The sequence below is a fragment of the Moschus berezovskii genome, chromosome 23 (genome assembly GCF_049115385.1).
Source record: "Moschus berezovskii isolate FMDL1 chromosome 23, NW_MosBer_1.0, whole genome shotgun sequence".
In the NCBI taxonomy this organism is placed as follows: domain Eukaryota; kingdom Metazoa; phylum Chordata; class Mammalia; order Artiodactyla; family Moschidae; genus Moschus; species Moschus berezovskii.
The window spans coordinates 15435296-15454470 of NC_142482.1; the positions used below are offsets into that span (position 1 = coordinate 15435296).

Sequence of the window (19175 nt, forward strand, 5' to 3'; positions counted from 1 at the left end):
CATTGTGGTGGCTTCTCTGGTGCTGGCGCGCGGGCTCTGGAGCGCAGGTTCAGCGGTGCTGGCGCGCGGGCTCTGGAGCGCAGGTTCAGCGGTGCTGGCGCGCGGGCTCTGGAGCGCAGGCTTAGTAGTTGTGGTGCACGGGCTTAGTTGCTTCCCCCAACCCCCACCCCACAATGTGGAACCCTCCCGGACCAGGGATGGAACCATGTGTCCTGCACTGGCAGGCATGTTCTTAACCACCGGGGCATCAGGGGAGTCCAGATTATAAGGATCTCGAATGAATAGTACACTTTAGGTTTTTGCCTTGCCGATTTAGCGTTAGGGTCCTAGATTTCTAACTGGATGGTGTTAATATGGATGTTGCCTGGGTGGTAGTACTCCCCCAGCCCACACTCTATTTTCTTTGCTGGCGGTGAGAGAAGCATTGCTGAGGTGTGATAGGAGCCCTCGACTTTGGTGAGCAGGTGCCCTTGTTTGCCCTTGTCCGAAGTCCACAGACACGGCTCCCAGCAGCAGCTGTGCTGGGGGCTGCTCAGCACTCCCCTTGGAAAGGCGGCAGGATCTCGGGGTAGTGGGAGCAGTTCTGGGGAAATCACGACACTTGGGTTCTAACTAGGCCTCTTTTAATCTGAAATTATCAGATCAGGGTTTCTTCTAATATATTTTTTATTGAAGTACAGTTTAAAAACTGAGTCACTGTGGTGCCTACCCGAGAAGCTAATAGAGCATTGTGAATGTGTTGTGTTGACCAAAAAGTTCATTTGGTTTCCATGGTTCTGGTAGCACTTAGTTGTCAGCGGACATACTCAAAATATCTAAATCAAGCATTGAAAATCATTCACACTTGTATATGTGCATACACACAGATGCACACACAGACACACAAATACACAGGCACCACACATCCCACCTCTTTCTTCATTCATCTGTCAGTGGACGCTTCCGTGTCTTGGCTGTTGTAAACAGTGCTGCTATTACATTTTTCTCTAGATATATGTCCAGGAGTGGGATTTGCTGGGTCATATGGTCCCCAATACTTTGGCCACTTGATGCAAAGAACTGATTCATTAAAAATGACCCAGATGCTGGGAAAGATTGAAGGTGGGAGGAGAAGGGGACAACAGAGGATAGGATGGTTGGATGGCATCACCGACTCAATGGAGATGAATCTGGGTGAACTCCGGGAGTTGGTGAAGGACAGGGACCTGCCCTACTGTTGCTCCTTTGTTCTTGCCTTACATGCTAATTAGTTGCTAAGTGCTAAGTTGCTTCAGTCGTGTCCTACTCTTCCCGACCCTATTGTAGCCCGCCAGGCTCCTCTGTCCATGGGATTCTCCAGGCAAGAATACTGGAGTGGGTTGCCATGCCCTCCTCCAGGGGATCTTCCCTATCCAGGGAACGAACTGGCATCTGTCTCCTGCATTAGCAGGCAGGTTCTTTACCACTAGTGCCACCTGGGAAGCTACTTAGGTTCTTTCTGATCATTTTAGAAATAGCAAGGCTGAAAGATATTTATAACATCACTATTGCTTCAAGAGATGTAATAGTAATATATACCACCGTATCTAAGTATATAGCGGATTATACCTTGTTATCCTGTGGAGGATTGTCCTTTGAGAAACATAATTAATTCACGTCATGGGCGTATGTTTGTTGAGTGCACAAAAGCTTCATGGCCTTTACTATGGGGTAGATAAAGTTGGGTCTGGGTCGTGCCCCAGGGGACTCGCAGGGGCATTCATAGATATTTTGTGGATGGTGCTATTGGTTAACAGTCACTGATGCGATTGGTCCTGGCAGAGTGGTTATATGCGCGATGCCTGCGGTTCCTATGTTGGGGGTCAGGCCAGGTTCTTTATTCGTGTGTGTACCACAGGGCACGTGGGGTCCTGGTTCCCCAACCAGGGATCCAGCCCTCGCCCCTGTGGAAGCTTCGAGTCCTAACCACTGTCTGGACTGCCCGGGAAGTCCCAAGGCAAGTTGAATAATTTTAGCATAAATTCTAAGCATTTGTATTCAGATTCAGCAACCTGCTATTTCATTGGTCAGCTTTTCTAGTCTTTAATACCCAGTGTGAAGTTAAGAATGAAACTAGGGGATTCCCTGGTGATCTGCTGGTTGGGACGCCATGCTTCCACCGGAGGGAGTACAGCTTCAGTCTCTGGTTGGCGGAAATGGGATCCCGTGTGCCGCAGCCAAAAAAGTTAAGACTAGAGGTTTGCTCACTGAAAGGGAATGTATTACTGACAGTACCCAGCGATAGTCTCTGTTCAGGCGTCTTTCTGGTTCCCCCTGACGTTGGTGGGAAGTGGGAAGGGTTTCCAGGGGATGCTTTGGGAAACAAAATGCTTGTGAAACACGAGAGAAACGTGGTCTGCCCCCTTTCCGTTCACGATGGCATTAAAGGGTAAGGGAACTCTAAGTAACATGCCATCACTAGGTAGCTTGCAAAGAAGCGAATCTGAACAAACCTTTGGATTGCTTTACTAAAATTTATTTATTCATTTCCTTATCATTGAACATTTATTTTTTTCAAAACTTTTGTCTTGAAATAGTTACACTGATTTATATTGTCATAGACACATTTTGTGCACAACCATCATTCTAGTTGTAGGATAAATTTTAGAAGTGGGCTTGCTGGGTTACGTTGTCTATTTTTAAGGCTTTTTATATTTATTGGCAAATTGTCCTAGAGCAGCACTCTTCAGTAGAAATGTTTGTGATGGTGGGAATGTTCTTTATCTGTCTTGTCCAGTGTTAGCCAGTGCACACTTGAGTTGTGACTGGGTAATCAAAGAACTGAATTCTTCATTTTATTTTGTTTTAATTAAATTCAAAGTTTAATAGCCATATATGTTACTTGTGACTAGAGTATTGACAGTGAAATTCTAGAGGATTTAAACCAAAGTACATTTTCACTAGCAATGTGTATGTGTGTATATACACACCCACTGTGGGTATATACATATATGTATATTGTAGGGGGCGACAGAGGATGCGATGGTTAATAGCATCACTGACTCATTGAACATGAATTTGAACAAATTCTAGGAGGTATTGGGGGACAGGGGAGGCTGACATGCTGCAGTTCATGGGATTGCAACGAATCAGACTCGACTGAGCAACTGAACAACAATATATACACATATATACATATACGCATATGTGTGCATGCTTAGTTGTTTACTTATGTCCAACTCTTTAAGACCCTATGGACTGCAGCCCCCCAGGCTCCTCTGTCCGTGGGATTTCCCCGGTAAGAATATTGGAGTCGGTTGCCATTTCCTTCTCCAGTGTTTGGAGGGATTGAACCCGTGTCTCCTAGGTCTCCTGCACTGCTGGCAGAGTCTTTACTGCTGAGCCGCTGGGGAAGCTCCACTGTTCCTTTGCCACTGTTAATTTATTTTTTCATAAAATCTTGGCAACTTGATAGGTAAAAAAGCTTATTTTTATTATTTTATTATTTTATATATTTTTATGTTATATACGTATATATAACTATTTATATATATTGTTATTTTATTATTATTATTTGCTAGTGAGGTTGAGTACCTGTGGGCATTTAACTTTTCATTTTAAAAATTAATTTTATTAATTTCATTTCATAAATTTTGCTCATCTTCATTGTTTGACTTTTTTTGCCCAGTTATACTTTATGATACTCATCTTTTTCATTTGTGTTTTTTGTGTTAATGGTAACTAATAGATATTTTTCCCAGTTGACATATATAAGATTTTTTGTTTATGTTTAAATTAGTGTAGAGCATATAAATACTTTTCATACACAGGACAACCATTTTCTTTTTTTAAAAATTTTGTAGGATTATAGTTGATTTGTAATGTTGTGTCGTAGAAGGCAGTGGCAACCCAGTCCAGTGTTCTTGCCTGGAGGATCCCAGGGACGGGGCAGCCTGGTGGGCTGCCATCTATGGGGTCGCACAGAGTCGGACACGATGAGCGACTGAGCATCAGCAGCAGCAGCAGCAGTGTGTTAGCTTCAGGTGTGCAGCAGCGTGATTCAGTTACACGTATGCATATGTTCATTCCTTCTGAGTTTCTCTTCCCGTATAGGTTGTCACAGGATATCGAGTAGGGTTCCCTGGGCTATGTGGTAGATCCTTGTTGATTGTCTGTCTGATCGATTGCAGTGTGTGTATGTTACTCCCACACTCTTGATTTATCTCCCATCCCATACTTCCCCTTTGGTAACCGTAAGTTTGTTTTTAACATCTGTAAGTCTGTTTCTGTTTTGTAAACAAGTTCATTTGTATCATCTTTTAAAATCAGCGATGATTCAGTTATATATATTCTGTCTTGTATCCTTTTCCTCACAGTTTATCACAGGATATTGAACATAGTCCCCTGTGCTGTACAGTAGGATCTTGTTTATCCATCCTGTTTGCGTCTACTAATTCCAAACTAGTCTGTCCTCTGCGTCTGTGAGTCTGTTTCTGTCTCATAGGTCGGTTGATCTGTGTCATAGTTTAGAGTCCACGTTTGAGTGTTGTCGCATGGCGTTTGTCTTCTGTGTCTGACTGCCTTCACGAGTGTGATGCTCTCTAGTCCCTCTGTGTTGCTACAACATCGTTCTTTTTTATGGCCGGGTTGTATTCCGTGGTGTGTATGGACTACATCTTTATCCACTCATCTGTCAGTGGACATTTAGGTTGTTTTCATGTCTTGGCTGTTGTAAGCGGTGCTGCTGTGAAGGTTGTGGTGCATGCGTCTTTTGGAATTATGGTTTTCTTGGTATGCCCAGGAGTAGGATTGCAGGATCACATGGTTGTCCTGTTTTTAGGCAAGCGTTTTCAGAGACACTTTTCTTCCTGTTGCAGTAGTTTATGGGGACTCGGGTGAAGAATAAGAGGGAAGAGATGGAGAGGGTGAGGCCTGTTTGCCCCCAGGGAAGGGGTGGAGACGAGGACCAGTGAGAGGAGAGGAAAGAGGAGCGCAGAGGGGAGAGGAGGCGCCCTCCCCAGACGCAGACAGAGGAGGCGGAACAGCACAGCAAGGGGTCCTGCCTTGGAGCTACCAGAGCGGCTGTGGCTGCCAGCCTCCTCTGTACGCCTTGGAGATCAGGGTTCTCTTTGAAGTGATGACGTGATGAGCCAAAGTATTCCAGTGCTTTTCCTCCTAAATCATAAGCCCGCCCTCACTCTCTGAACCGTGTCTAGAAACCAGGACAGCATCACCCTCCATGCCAAGGATCTAGTGAGGTGTTCCGTCGTTACCGGATGGTTCAACACAGGGAATCTAGCAGAGAAGCCGCTCGGTTTGTAATTCAAGCCAGAGGACATGAATGCAGTCATGCCTTTCCACTTTACGTGTTTGCAGAAATAATCGTGGACAAATCTTTCAACTGCTGGAGGTCTTGGTCTCCTCTTCTGTGAGATGGAAATGACCGTACCTTTTGTGGTCTGGAAGACCAAGTGGGGTGTCGTCTGTGGCCAGGTGCTTTGGGAAGTTCATGCAAGGGCTTGCCCTAAGCTGGTGGTGGTGGCGGGGGTGAGAGGGCTTCCTGGTGGTGGTGGCGGAGGGGGTGAGAGGGCTTCCTGGTGGTGGGGGAGGCGGGGGTGAGAGGACTTCCCGGTGGTGGGGGTGGTGGGGGTGAGAGGACTTCCCGGTGGTGGCGGCGGAGGGGGTGAGTGGGTTTCCCAGTGGCGGCGGTGGAGGGGGTGATAGGGCTTCCCGGTGGTGGGGGTGGTGGGGGTGAGAGGGCTTCCTGGTGGTGGCGGCGGAGGGGGTGAGTGGGCTTCCCGGTGGCGGCGGTGGAGGGGGTGAGAGGGCTTCCCGGTGGCGGGGGTGAGAGGGCTTCCCGGTGGTGGCGGCCGAGGGGGTGAGTGGGTTTCCCAGTGGCGGCGGTGGAGGGGGTGATAGGGCTTCCTGGTGGTGGGGGTGAGAGGGCTTCCTGGTTTTGGGGGTGGTGGGGGTGAGAGGGCTTCCTGGTGGCAGGGGTGGGGGGTGAAGGAGCAGAGATCAGTGCTGGCAGACGCTGCATTAGGAAGAGGTCTCTCAAAGCTCACGGTGCCAAAACAGCAAGAAAATCCAAGTGCACTAAACAGTACCTTTTGAACATCTTACTTTTCTTTATTTGCATAATGATAATGAAGGTCTCCTTTTCCTGGATTTTTACCAACCTTCTTTTCTATCTTTTCTCCCCCCTTCCAGATGAACGGGACAAAGTTCAAAAGAAAACATTTACAAAATGGATAAATCAGCATCTCATGAAGGTCAGTGTGCGTTTCTTTTGCATCTTGGGCTGGTTTTGCAGACTTTATTGTGCAGTACTTTAGTATATGGTTCTGAAGAAAAACCTTCCAGTGTCAGCTTCAGAGTTTCAGTCCTGGAGTATTTCCCGCTCATTCAGGCATCTGTTGTTACTTGGTGTGTGGCCTGTGGGTCCTGAAGGGGTCGGAGACGAGTGCACAGTGATGGCAGTGACTCTGTGACTCTGTCCAACCTCTTATCATTAGACTCTCAAAACTCTCCGAAGCTTAAGAAGTCTATAAGTATGTACATGTTAGGGCTTTGAAGACTGCAGTTTTTAATAACTTTTTTTTTCATTCCAGGCAAGTTCTGGAGTCAGGTTTATGTGGATGGTGGCGAGTGAGGTGGGAATAAAGATGGGTTCTAGACAGAAGTCTCGACTCAGTTTCCTTGTACTTAATGTGAACCAGAAGTTGATGCTTATTCTGCGTTTCTCTGTGAAACAGTTAACAGTTGTGGTTCTTAATTAATATTTGTTTGTGTTCCATGGGTCACTTTGAGAATCTGTTGTAGGCTCTCCCCAGAAATACACATGTGCACCACGCGTGCATAGAATTTCTTGGCGTTATTGGGCCCCACCAATCCAGGAATTCTGTAAATCTTGTCTAAGGACTCCATGGATTTCACAGTTAACGTAGTCCCCTTTTTATTTCGCTTTTTATGGACAGTCCTGACGTCAGATGGAGGTAGTATTTGAAGTCTGTTGTTTGGGACTTGGAGAGAGTTTTCTTACATAGAAACATTATGGTAAAAATGGGTATATTCTTCGGCTGTCCTGGAGATCCTATTTAAACCATCATGTAGCCTAGGGAGATGGTGCCCCTACTATAATCACATCTAATAACCATCTATAAAAGTGGTGCGTATTTCATGGGGTGTGTCAGATGATGTGAGACGTTTTAGTCCTCTCTCTCATCACCCATGGACAGAATCCTTTTCCCAAACCCGACACGCCCTTCAGGTGAGCCATGTCATCCACTCCCCTTCTGAGGGTCAGTCTGTGGGCATGTCTGTTACTGCTGGGATTTTTGTTCCTCATCCTCTGAGATGAGGCCTGCTGTTTGATGTTCTCATGAGGAAGTGTGTTGTGACTTCTAAGGAGAGTATCATGCCAGCAGTCTGCCTGCCCTCCACCTGGCTTTTCTGTCATCCTGTGTGTCCCATGCCTTCCGAGCGAGCGGACCCTGCACAGGCTGGAGCAGAGAGGGGCTGTGTGCGGGCTGGAGTGTGGGATGTCGGAGCTGAAGACTCTGACAACTGTTCCATTTCTGAGATGAGTCCAGGGGAAGTGAGGTTCTGGATGAAGAGATGCCCCTTTGGTGGCTGCTGGTCTGGCAGTCTTTTTTCAAGAATAATTTTTATTGAAGTAAAATTGATTTACAATGTGCTAATTTCTGCTGTACAGCAAAGTGACTTAGTTATACAGATATATACATTTTCTTCCCTGGTGGCTCAGTGGTAAAGAATCCACCTGCAATGCAGGAGAATCTGGGTTCGATCCCTGGGTTGGGAGGATCCCCTGGAGAAGGAAATGGCAACCTACTCCAGTGTTCTTGTCTGGAGAGTCCCATGGACAGAGGAGCATGACAGTCCATGGTGTCACAAAAGACTCAGACATGACCTCGCAACTAAACAACAACAACATACATTTTCATCAGATTCTTTTCCATTCTGGTTTATCCGAGGATACTGACCATGGTTCCCTGTGCCGTATATGGGACCCTGTCTATCCATCCCGTGTGTAATAGTTTGCATCTGCCAACCCCACACGCCCGCTCCATCTCTCCGTTTCCCTCTTCCCTTGGCAACCACAAGCCTGTTCTCTATGACTGTGAATCTGTTTCTGTTTCATAGATAAGTTCATTTGTGTCGTATTTGATTTATTGTTTGAACATTTTATTTGGAGGATAGTTGCTTTCTGTGTTGTGTTGGTTTCAGCCATACAGCAGTGTGAATCAGCCGTAAATATATATATGTGTGTGTGTCTACAAGTGTGTATCCCAGCCCCCTTATCCACCCCTCTCTGCTGTGTCACATTTTAGGTTCCTTCTAAGTGGTGTCATGTGGTATTTGTCTTTTTCTTTCTTTCTTACTTCACCTAGTACGATAATTCCAGATCCATCGATAGTGCTGCAAATGGCATCTCCCATTCTCATGTCTCACTGTATGGGTGTACCCCATCTTTATCTGTTTATCTGTTGATGGGCATTTGGATTGTTTCCATGTCTTGTCTATTGTGAATAGCCCTGCTAAGAATATAGGCGTGCATGTATCTTTTTGAATTACAGTTTTGTCCATATCTGTGCCCAGGAGTGGAATTGTAGGATTATGTGGTAGCTCTATTTTTAGTTTTTTGGAGAACCTCCACACTGTTCTTCATAGTGTCTGTGTCAGGTTACATTCCCACCAGCATTGTAGGAGGGCTCCCATTTCTCCACAGCCTCTTCAGTGTTTGTTATTTGTAGACGTTTTAGCGGTGGCCATTCTGACTGGTGTGAGGTGGTACCTTGTGGTAGTTTTGATTTGCATTTCTCTGATAATCAGTGACGTGGAGCATCTTTCCTTGTGCCTGTCTGGCCTGGCAGTCTGTGTGGCTGTGGCCATTGGGGGTGGCGGTGGGGGGATATGGAGGGTTGGCCTGTGTCCTTGGAGTGTAAGCCTCATAGTGCTGGCAGTTGAGGATAGAAACTCAAGAGGATGACCCCGTGGGAACGCCGTGCTGGCCTGAGATGGATGCTAGTGGGGACCCACCATCCACTGGATGTGTTGGGCTGGACCACTCATCTGACAAGCATCTTGTAAACTGGATGAATGAGTTTAAGGAAAGTGCCTTTGCTAAAAATCCAAAACGCTAGTTAGCTGTTTGAGGACGAGGCTGCATCGTCCACTCCTAGGGTGCATCCTGGTGCCTTGCATGGATGACGCACATGCGTGCCTAAATCGCTGAACCCTCCAACCCTCCAAAGGTGGTTTCATTTAGTGGTTACGCACACACAGCCTTCAGAGTCAGATGGCATGGGTGCCCATCTCGATTTATGTGGAGTAAGTGATATCTTTTTTTTTTTTTAATAAAATAACACATCTCAAAGATATAAGGCTTCTGCTGTAACCTGGTAATTAGGAAATAATTAGAAAATTTTTAGAAAATAATTAGAAAATTCTGTAACCCAGAATTAGGAAAATAATAATTTTACACACAATAGCCATTTGATAGATGCCAGTCCAACTGGTTAGGGTTATAATCAAAGTAGCGTATTTGTTTCTTGATGTAGGTCAGAGTTTAAAATTTACTCTTACTAAAAAATTGCGCACTAAAATTTCTGACACAAAACTCAGATGTGTGAGAACATAATTTTATAATATTTTGTTCTTTTCTGTTTGGAAGTTAGAGCATTACCTTCAGCTAGGAAAGGTGATGACATATCCCCAGATGTGGGGCAGCAGGCTGTTCAGGTTTGTGTCACGAGTTGGCCAGAGAAAGGCCAGCGTTTGTGTCATCTCTTGTGTGTTTCACCCAAGGGATGACAGGAATGCAAGACACGTCTGCTGTCAGAGATCATTTGGTCATAACCCAGTTGTAGGAAATGGAAAATAAGTGTGTGGATTTTAGGTTAAAATGTCGATATTAGAAATATTTCTTCTGTGTTGATTTTCTTAAGTTCTCTTGAAATACTGAACATGTTCAGGAGAAACAGGGATGGAAGAGAAACGAAGCTCTTACCTTTCTTGCCTTACCATGTTCCTTTTTAGTGAACGGAAAGTGTGTTATTTGAAGAGTTTTTCATAAAATTAATCATGCTAAAAATGTGAAGGGAAAGGGTGACCACGAGTCAACAAAATGAAGGCGTAATTGATGGGTAAGGAGAGAAAAAGGTGGGAATAAAATCATTTAGAAGGCGTTTGAGTCATTCTGTGTGTGCACTTGCTCTGCTCTGTCAGTTTGATTGTGGCCCTCCTTAAACCTGGGGGCAGGGAGAGGAAAGTCGGGGACAGAGGAGGAGAGAGAGAAGAAGCGGGTAGGTTTGCGGGGTGAGAGCAGACCTGTTGCTGCGTCCCGGGGCCTCTGCCCTGCTCTCAGCGGCCTGGGGGGCTGACTCAGACCACAGGGTACGCCCCATCTTTTGAAAGAATTCTTAAAACTTTTGCTGTATGTTATTATTTTATGTGTTTACTTTAATGTAATTTTATGCAATTATTTTACCCCAGTTGTGGCTCCAAGAAGACCATTCCTGGTAGTTCTGCTCCTTCAGGCAGTGAGGTGATTGGGAGCTTAGTCCCAGGACAGATCTTCTTAAACGGATTCTCCGTTTCATTTGATAAGTGTTTTGTCTATGAAAAGAGACTTGTCTCCTGCAAAGCTGTGGGCCTAAGGCAAAGGTGGGAGGCAGAGGACCCTACGGCTGATCGTCTGTGTGACTGACGCTGCTCTGGGCCTCCTCCCTGGGCGGTGGGAGTGGTGGGTTGATGGGGGGCTTGATGCCATCGCCCTTCTGAGCAGGCGGGCGGCGCCTGGCCGGTGGGCAGCCCGCAGCCAGCGGTGGCCGAAGAGGGGGCCGAAGTGGGTGCTGCCGATCAGACAGAGAAGCAGGGCTGGGACGCCCGGGCACTGCCTGCCTCGTCCAGTCTGCTCTTGATCGCAAGCGCTTCCCTCTTAGTTCATCTGGTTGAGAAAGAGCCGGGGCTGGGGGTCAGAATCCACGGCGGAGACAGATGGGCTGGCTTGCCTTGGCGCCCTGCGGGGACCCTTGGCTCCAGACGCTGGTCGTCTAAGGCTCACTCATCTCCTTAAATGAGCCCTCTCCCCACACGCCCCTCCCCATCCGTGGTTGCTCTGGGGCCCAAGGCCTCTTCTCCCTGCTTTCCCCTCTCCTCGCACACACTCCCCTCGAGGAAAGGGCCCTGTGCACTCCGTGTACCTGCACTTGGATTCTCCCGTCGAGGGCGTCTTCGTCCCGATCTCAGCAGCCAGCTGCGCTGGTCCCGCCGCGTCAGCAGGGATGTGGGCTGCGTGACCTGGCCGGGCGCCCAAGCTGCCCGGAGCGCCTCAGTGCACTGTTGACTTTCCCCACCTTACAGTTTCAGCTATTTGCTAATTAATCCCCGTGACTCAGGAAGTTAGGATTTATCCGGCTCTGAACTAGTGTATACTCAGTACCCTGGGGAAGCTTCTGGCAAGGTCGATTTTTCAAACTTGATTTGACTGAGAAAAGTAAACACTGTGTGCTTTTTAGATGATTGCTTAAGTTACTATTATAGCCAAGCATGTAAACATTGTTTCCTTAAAATACTTGGTTAGGATTTTTTTCGTATAACTTTCTCTCCAGAAAAAATGAGTATAGCCTTATTTTATATTGGAGCTAAAATGACATTTGTTTAAATAGTTTGCTTAACTAAAACTTACATTTGTTGGTGAGCAGACGTCTCTGGCTTTTTTCCAAGTGTATTTAAATTTTAGTGCTCTGATATTTCAGGTGTATGACTAAGCCTGCCCTTAAACTGATTGTTCTAGCAAGAGTGTTTTCCTCTTGGTTCCTCCTTCTTCAGAATATATTTGAGGATAAATCCCAGTTAACGCATTCATCTGCTGCGTCTACATATTTCTTCACACACGGAATACACTGGATTGTTTTCCTCGCAGATTATGATCTCTGTATAAAACTACTGTTCAGTAGCAATTATGTATTATTCTTTAGCATAATATTTAAATTGTAGTGCTAAAACGTGAGCTGGGTGTTATTGAAAATACCTGTGACTTCAGTTACCTAAATTTTACTGAGAGAGTTGTTCCAAAATACAAAATTGATGACCTTCTATTATTTACAGTATTTATTTTTGCCCACTCTGCCAATGGGACTTTATATACTAGGTGGTCTTTGGTTACTGTTTAATTTTTGTTATTCTTGATCACATACAGTTCTGTCTTTCTGTCTAGAACTTCATGAGCATATGTATGGCATCTACGTCCTGATGATGTAGCTTTTGCCTTGCTCTGAGGACACAAGAGGCAAGGGATCCTTTTATTTTCTGAAAAATTTGAAAGACTAGAAGATTCCTTTTTAACTCATTGTTTGCCTGGACCCAGAATTAGAACTTAAACTGTGACTGAGAGGCTGATTTGAAGAGGAATAATTTAAGGTGAAGAACACTTTTTGTTAGCTTGGAGTCTGGGGAATTCATGTAGTGTGCTTTCCTTGTGTTGGATTCATCTAACTAACCATTTATGGTGGAATTACATTCTTCAGCACTGGTTTACTGTACTGTAAACTTACTCCTTCACATTGTGTAGTCGGATGTTTGGTCTGTGTTTTTCTTTGTGTGTGTGCTCAGTCGTGTCCGGCTCCTTGTAACCCCATGGACTGGAGCCCGCCAGGCTCCACTGTCCATGGAATTTTCCAGGCAAGAATACTGGAGTGGGTTGTCATTTCCTACTCTAGGGGATCTTCCCCACCCAGGGATCAAACCTGCATCTCCTGCATTGTCAGGCAGATTCTTTACTACTGAGCCATCTGGGAAGCCCAAATTCTACTTTATTGACACATAAATGCATTTGAAGAGGAAAAGGCCCTGGATTCTAGTCCTGAACAACTCCCTTTTAGTAACCTGCGTGGTTACCACTTGGGAGGCAGCCTGCTAAGGATCACACTTTAATCTCTGTTCGGTCTTGTCTTGGGAAAGCTTGATTTACTCAAGGCAGAGATACCCTTTGTACATATTGTAAAGGCAGCAACTTCATGGCTCCACCGAATCAATCATACTATTTTTTATTGATTTGGTGGCTGGAAGGATATGTAGACCCCTAAGCGGAGAATATGGTGATAACTTTCAGTAAATACGTAAAAAGCTCTGTTTGCTCTGTGTTCTCAGCCATCACATACTTCTCGAGTAATTTTACCATCTGTGGGCACAGATGAGAATTTTTGAAGCATCGACTTTATAAAGGACTAATTAAAAATGCTTTTTCTGAACCTATAATGCAAGTATTGCTTCTTAAAATCTGCAAATAAGGTCTTTTTTTTCAAGACCTTAGACTTACATGAGTGGTTCTTAAACTTCAGCTACATCAGTCTCTTGGAGGGCTTGTTACAATAAATGGTTGGGCTTCAGTAGATCTGGGAGGGACCTGAAACTCTTCCATTCTAATAAGTTCCAGGAAGTTATGTTTTCAGCAAAAAGCTGTTGCTCCTGAGCCGGGGCCACACTATGAGAGAGCACCTGTCATAGAGAAAATGATAAATATTATAATGAACCGTCAGATTCATTTGATATAACCCACAGATATTATAAGCAGGTTTAGAAAATAATTGTAGCTACTACATATCTATTGTAAGCTGTATTTATTAATTAATAATGAATTAATACATGTATTAACTAATACTTATAATATTAATACTACTACCAATAATAATAGCTAATATTATTTGAGAGCAAACCACACGCCAGGATTTGTCACTTTTGTGTCTTAATGTCTACGTCTCATCACAATTCTTATGGATAGGACGTATTCTTTTTTTAAAACAATTTCTTTTATTGAAGTATAGTTGATTTGCAACGTGATGTTCAGTTTTGTTGTACAGCAGAGTGATTCAGTTTTTTATGTGTGTGTGTGTGTCTTCGCTGGTGGCTTAGCTGGGAAAGAATCTTTCTGCAATGCGGGAGACCTGGGTTCGCTCCCTGGGTTGGGAAGATCCCCTGGAGAGGGACAGGCTCCCCACTTCAGTATTCTGGAGAATTCCATGGGCTGTACAGTCCACGGGGTCGCTGAGAGTCGGACACGACTGCGCACCTTCCGCTTCACACGTGTGTGTGTCTCACAGTTTTTCCACGTTCTTTTCCGTTGTGATTTGTCACAGGACGCTGATGATAGCTCCCTGTGCTGGGCAGCGGGCACATCCTTTGATGCTGTGTGGACTAGCTTGCGTCTACTAACCCCAGCCTCCCTCTCCTCCCCCCAGCCCCCCACCTCTTAGCAGCCACAGGTCTGCCATCTCCGTCTGTGAGTTTGTTTCTGTTTTATGGAAAAGTGCATTTGTGTTGTAGTTTAGATTCCACATGGAAGCAGTATCGTACGGTATTTGTCTTTGTCTGACTGGCTTCACTCAGAATGATCATCTCTAGGTTCATCCGTGTCGCTGCAGAGGGCATTGTTTCCTTCTGTTTTACGGGGGAGTAATGTTCCATTGTGTGTACGTGCCACACCCTCTTCGTTTATTCGTCTCCATCCTGACTGTTCGGAATCCCTCTGTTACAGGTGTTGAAACTGATGCCCAGGGAGGTTGCGTAATTTCCTCAGGTCATGAAGCTGGTAGATCTCAGGATGCATGTGGAAAAGAGGCTGAGAGAGATCATGCAGGCTGGGGGCCTGTCTAGGGAGGGAGTGAGGGTCACACGCCAGTCTGCCTGACTCCAGACATTGCGCTCTCTCTGTGGCACTAAGGATGAATCCAGTGAGCAGAGCTAAAGGGGCGAAGTTGAGCTCACCTTTGGACCCTGGCCTAATATCTTTACAAATGCGATGTGACGTTTAAGTTATTTCTTTGTGGTGTAAGAGATGTGTCTGTAATAGAGGAAGGTTTAAATGGGGGGGATAGACTCAAAAGTGTAGAGTTTAGAAGCAATGCATGTTTTTTTTAATGCAAAAAATAGTTGATTTGGTAACCTTGACCATTTCAAGACAGTAAGAGATAAAGATAACACAGATGAGTATGCCGTGGTTTCATATGGATGGTCGTAGCTGGGGATTGAGAAATTCTGAATATCTTCTCATCGTGAAGAATAGTGATTTCTTTGGGTAAATTCCTCATCAGTAAAGTGAAAGTTGCTCAGTTTTGTCTGACTCTTTGTGACCTCGTGGACTGTACAGTCCATGGAATTCTCCAGGCCAGCGTACTGGAGTGGGTTGCCATGCCCTCCTCCAGGAGATCTTCCCAACCCAGGGATCGAACCCAGGTCTCCCACATTGCAGGCAGACTCTTTACCAGCTGAGCCACAAGGGAAGCCTCTCACCAATCAAAAAGGTCCAAAAGAACACTGTTTACTTTCAACAGGGCTGTATTGAACATTTTTATAATCAGGGCTGTATCTGAAATACAGTTTAGAAAGTACTGTTTTTTTTTCTTTTTAATTAATTTATTTTAATTGGAAACTAATTACTTTACAATATTGTAGTGGTTTTGCCATATATTGACATGAATCAGCCGTGGGTGTACATGTGTTCCCCATCTTGAACCCCCTTCCCGCCTCCCTCACCATCCCATCCCTCAGTGCACTGGCCCTGAGCACTCTTGTCTCATGTATTGAACCTGGACTGGTGATCTATTTCACATATGTTAATATACATATTTCAGTGCTGTTCTCTTAAATCATTCCACCCTCGCCTTCTTCCACAGAGTCCAAAGTCTGTTCTTTACATCTCGTGTCTCTTTCTCTGTCTCGCTTATAGGATCATCGTTACCATCTTTCTAAATTCTGTATGTATGCATTAATACACTGTATTGGTGTTTTTCTTTCTGACTTAACTTCACTCTGTGTAATAGGCTCCAGTTTTAATGTAGCTTACTGCTTTGCTGGAGATACTAAATACGTTTGTGAGAAGATCCCTTGGAGAAGGGAATGGCTGGCTACCCACTCCAGTATTCTTGCCTGGAGAACGGCTTGGACAGAGGAGCCTGGTGGGCTATAGTCCATGGGGTTGCAAACGGGGACATGACGGAGTGACTGACACTTTCACCGCTGCCTCTTTTGTTTCAAAACCATTACCTGTTCTGCCTGGCAGCACAGGATGAAGTGTAAAAATGAGTGGTAAACAGTGGGGTTTTACGAGATCGGGGCCAGGAGATTTGGCGTGGCTCTGAGTGTCAGGGGCACTATGAGTGTGCCAGGACAGGGGTGCTGGCTTCAGTGGGACGCAGAGGAGGGGTGGGCCAGGGCTGGGCGGGACCGTGAGTCTAGAGCCTGATGCACTGGATGCTGGGTTTGCTGGAAGGAGATCGGGTGGAGAGAAACGGTGAAGCCGCACCCGAGACTAACACAGCATCATCAGTCAACTGCATCTCAATAAAAAAAGAGGTGGTGAAGACAGATAAGCAGCAGATGGGATGGGTCAACCGAGGATGTTGTTGGAAGTACCTGAGGACAAGAGCAACATGGTATAACTGGCATTCTGAAGTCATGTAACTGGCGTTGGGAAGAGCCTTGAATGCATACGTAGGCATTGAGAATGCCTGGAGAATCCCAGGGATGGGGGAGCCTGGTGGGCTGCCGTCTATGGAGTCGCACAGAGTCGGCCACGACTGAAGTGACTTAGCAGCAGCAGCAGCAGCAGGCATTGAGGAACTGCAGGTGATGGCATTGTGAACTCTGCGATGGGGCCGTCTTTCCGTGATGGCTCCGTGTTTGCTGAGTGCGGGAACCTACAGAGAGGGGACTGCGGGGCCTCTGTCTTAGTTCTTAGTTCTTCCCTTTGTTTTATAGCTGGTACTCAGATGGGGTTGCGGAAGGCCTGCTGATCAGATTATAGGTCAAAGGAACACTCATTGTATTAAACAGATCAAGAAGGCTGGACCTCTGGTCTCATCAGAAAGAGAGAACTTAATGGTGAAAATGTAAAGTTCTGCTCAAAGACTGAAGATTTCCCTGTAGGATTAAAAGGTGCAGAAGGTCTGGCGGGCAGTGATTCCTGTCATTGGAACTTGGGGTTCTGACGACTTCAGGCCGACAGCAGTGGTGCATCTGCATGCAGGCTGTGTTAGCAGAGCTCAGAGTGTGCTGGGCACCCAACATCCAGGGTGCTTGTTCGGGTCCTGACTGCATATTAAGGGGCAGTCAAAAGGAAAGTGACTGCAGGAGGCAGCCATGATGGTGAGCATCTGGAAACATCTCTTGGGTGAGGGATGATGGAGACAATTGAAAAGGAGACTTTGAGAAGAGAGGGTTATGGAGAAATGTGACGGGTGTTTTCAGATATTGGTCAGGGTAGTCATGTAAGAAACCGTTCAGTTCAGTTCAGTCGCTCAGTCGTGTCCAACTCTCCGCGACCCCATGAATCACAGCACGCCAGGCCTCCCTGTCCATCACCAACTTCCGGAGTTCACTCAAACTCATGTCCACAGAGTCGGTGATGCCATCCAGCCATCTCATTCTCCGTCGTCCCCTTCTCATCCCGCCCCCAACCTTTCCCAGCATCAGAGTCTTTTCCAGTGAGTCAACTCGTCGCATGAGGTGGCCAAAGTATTGGAGTTTCAGCTTTAGCATCAGTCCTTCCAATGAACATCCAGGATTGATCTCCTTTAGAATGGACTGGTTGGATCTCCTTGCAGTATAAGGGACTCTCAAGAGTCTTCTCCAACACCACAGTTCAAAAGCATCGATTCTTCGGCGATCAGCTTTCTTCACAGTCCAACTCTCACATCCATACATGACCACGGGAAAAACCATTGCCTTGACTAGACGGACCTTGGTTGGCAAAGTAATGTCTCTGCTTTTTAATATACTATCAAGGTTGGTCATAACTTTCCTTCCAAGGGGCAAGCGTCTTTTAATTTCATGGCTGCAGTCAGCATCTGCAGTGATTTTGGAGCCCAAAAAAATAAAGTCTGACACTGTTTCCACTGTTTTTCCATCTATTTCCCATGAAGTGATGGGACCAGATGCCATGATCTTTGTTTTCTGAATGTTGAGCTTCAAGCCAACCTTTTCACTCTCCTCTTTCACTTTCATCAAGAGGCTTTTGAGTTCCTCTTCACTTTCTGCCATAAGGGTAGTGTCATCTGCATATCTGAGGTGATTGATATTTCTCCCGGCAATCTTGATTCCAGCTTGTGCTTCTTCCAGTCCAGCGTTCCTCATGATGTACTCTGCATATAAGTTAAATAAGCAAGGTGACAATATACAACCTTGACGAACACCTTTTCCTATTTGGAACCAGTCTGTTGTTCCATGTCCAGTTCTAACTGTTGCTTCCTGACCTGCAACAGGTTTCTCAAGAGGCAGGTCAGGTGGTCTGGGATTCCCATCTCTTTCAGAATGTTCCACAGTTTATTGTGATCGACACAGTCAAAGGCTTTGGCGTAGTCAATGAAGCAGAAATAGATGTTTTTCTGAAACTCTCTTGCTTTCTCCATGATCCAGCGGATGTTGGCAATTTGATCCCTGGTGCCTCTGCCTTTTCTAAAACGTGCTTGCTGCTCACGATAATGTGATCACTGACCTAGAGCCAGACATCTTGGAATGTGAAGTCAAGTGGGCCTTAGAAAGCATCACTACTAACAAAGCTAGTGGAGGTGATGGAATTCCAGTTGAGCTATTTCAAGTCTTGAAAGATGATGCTGTGAAAGTGCTGCACTCAATATGCCAGCAGATTTGGAAAACTCAGTAGTGGCCACAGGACTGGAAGAGGTCAGTCTTCATTCCAATCCCAAAGAAAGGCAATGCCAAAGAATGCTCAAACTACCGCACAGTTGCACTCATCTCACACGCTAGTAAAGTCATGCTCAAAATTCTCCAAGCCAGGCTTCAGCAGTATGTAAGAAACTGTAGTTTAGGGTTTATTTGATGAAAAGATCGATGGATACTTTCCAGTTTGAAGATGTAACCTCAATATAAAACCTCTCTGTAAATGTCCACAGTGCCCATTAATAGGTGGTCACTTAAGTGTGTTTTGATCTAAGGGTATATTCTTAGTTTCTAGTGGCTGCTACAACCAGTTACACAGGCGTGCTGACTTAGGACAGTGATCTCTATGCTGTCATAGTCTGGGGGCTAGATGTCTGGACTCAGTGTTCCTGGGCTGGAATCACTGTGGCCGGAAGCTGTGCTCCCTTCAGAACCTCTTGGGGAGAATGCCGTCCCCATCTCTTTCAGTGTCTGGGGACGCCAGCATTGCCTTTCCCGTGGCCACATGCTGCCTGCTG

General features: G+C 45.8%; 1 protein-coding gene across 21 annotated transcripts in view; it reads left to right on the forward strand.

Annotated features, from left to right (window-relative positions):
- Positions 1-19175, forward strand: part of DST (dystonin) — a 542031-nt gene that overhangs the window by 229766 nt on the left and 293090 nt on the right. For 20 of the 21 annotated variants that reach the window (XM_088831326.1, XM_088831327.1, XM_088831322.1 and 17 more), the window contains one exon: positions 6169-6230. In XM_088831326.1, the coding sequence (XP_088687452.1) occupies positions 6169-6230 (62 nt within the window). Of the gene's footprint in view, positions 1-5334; positions 5452-6168; positions 6231-19175 lie in introns of all 21 variants that reach the window. The other variant, XM_055406672.2, reaches the window with a different exon arrangement.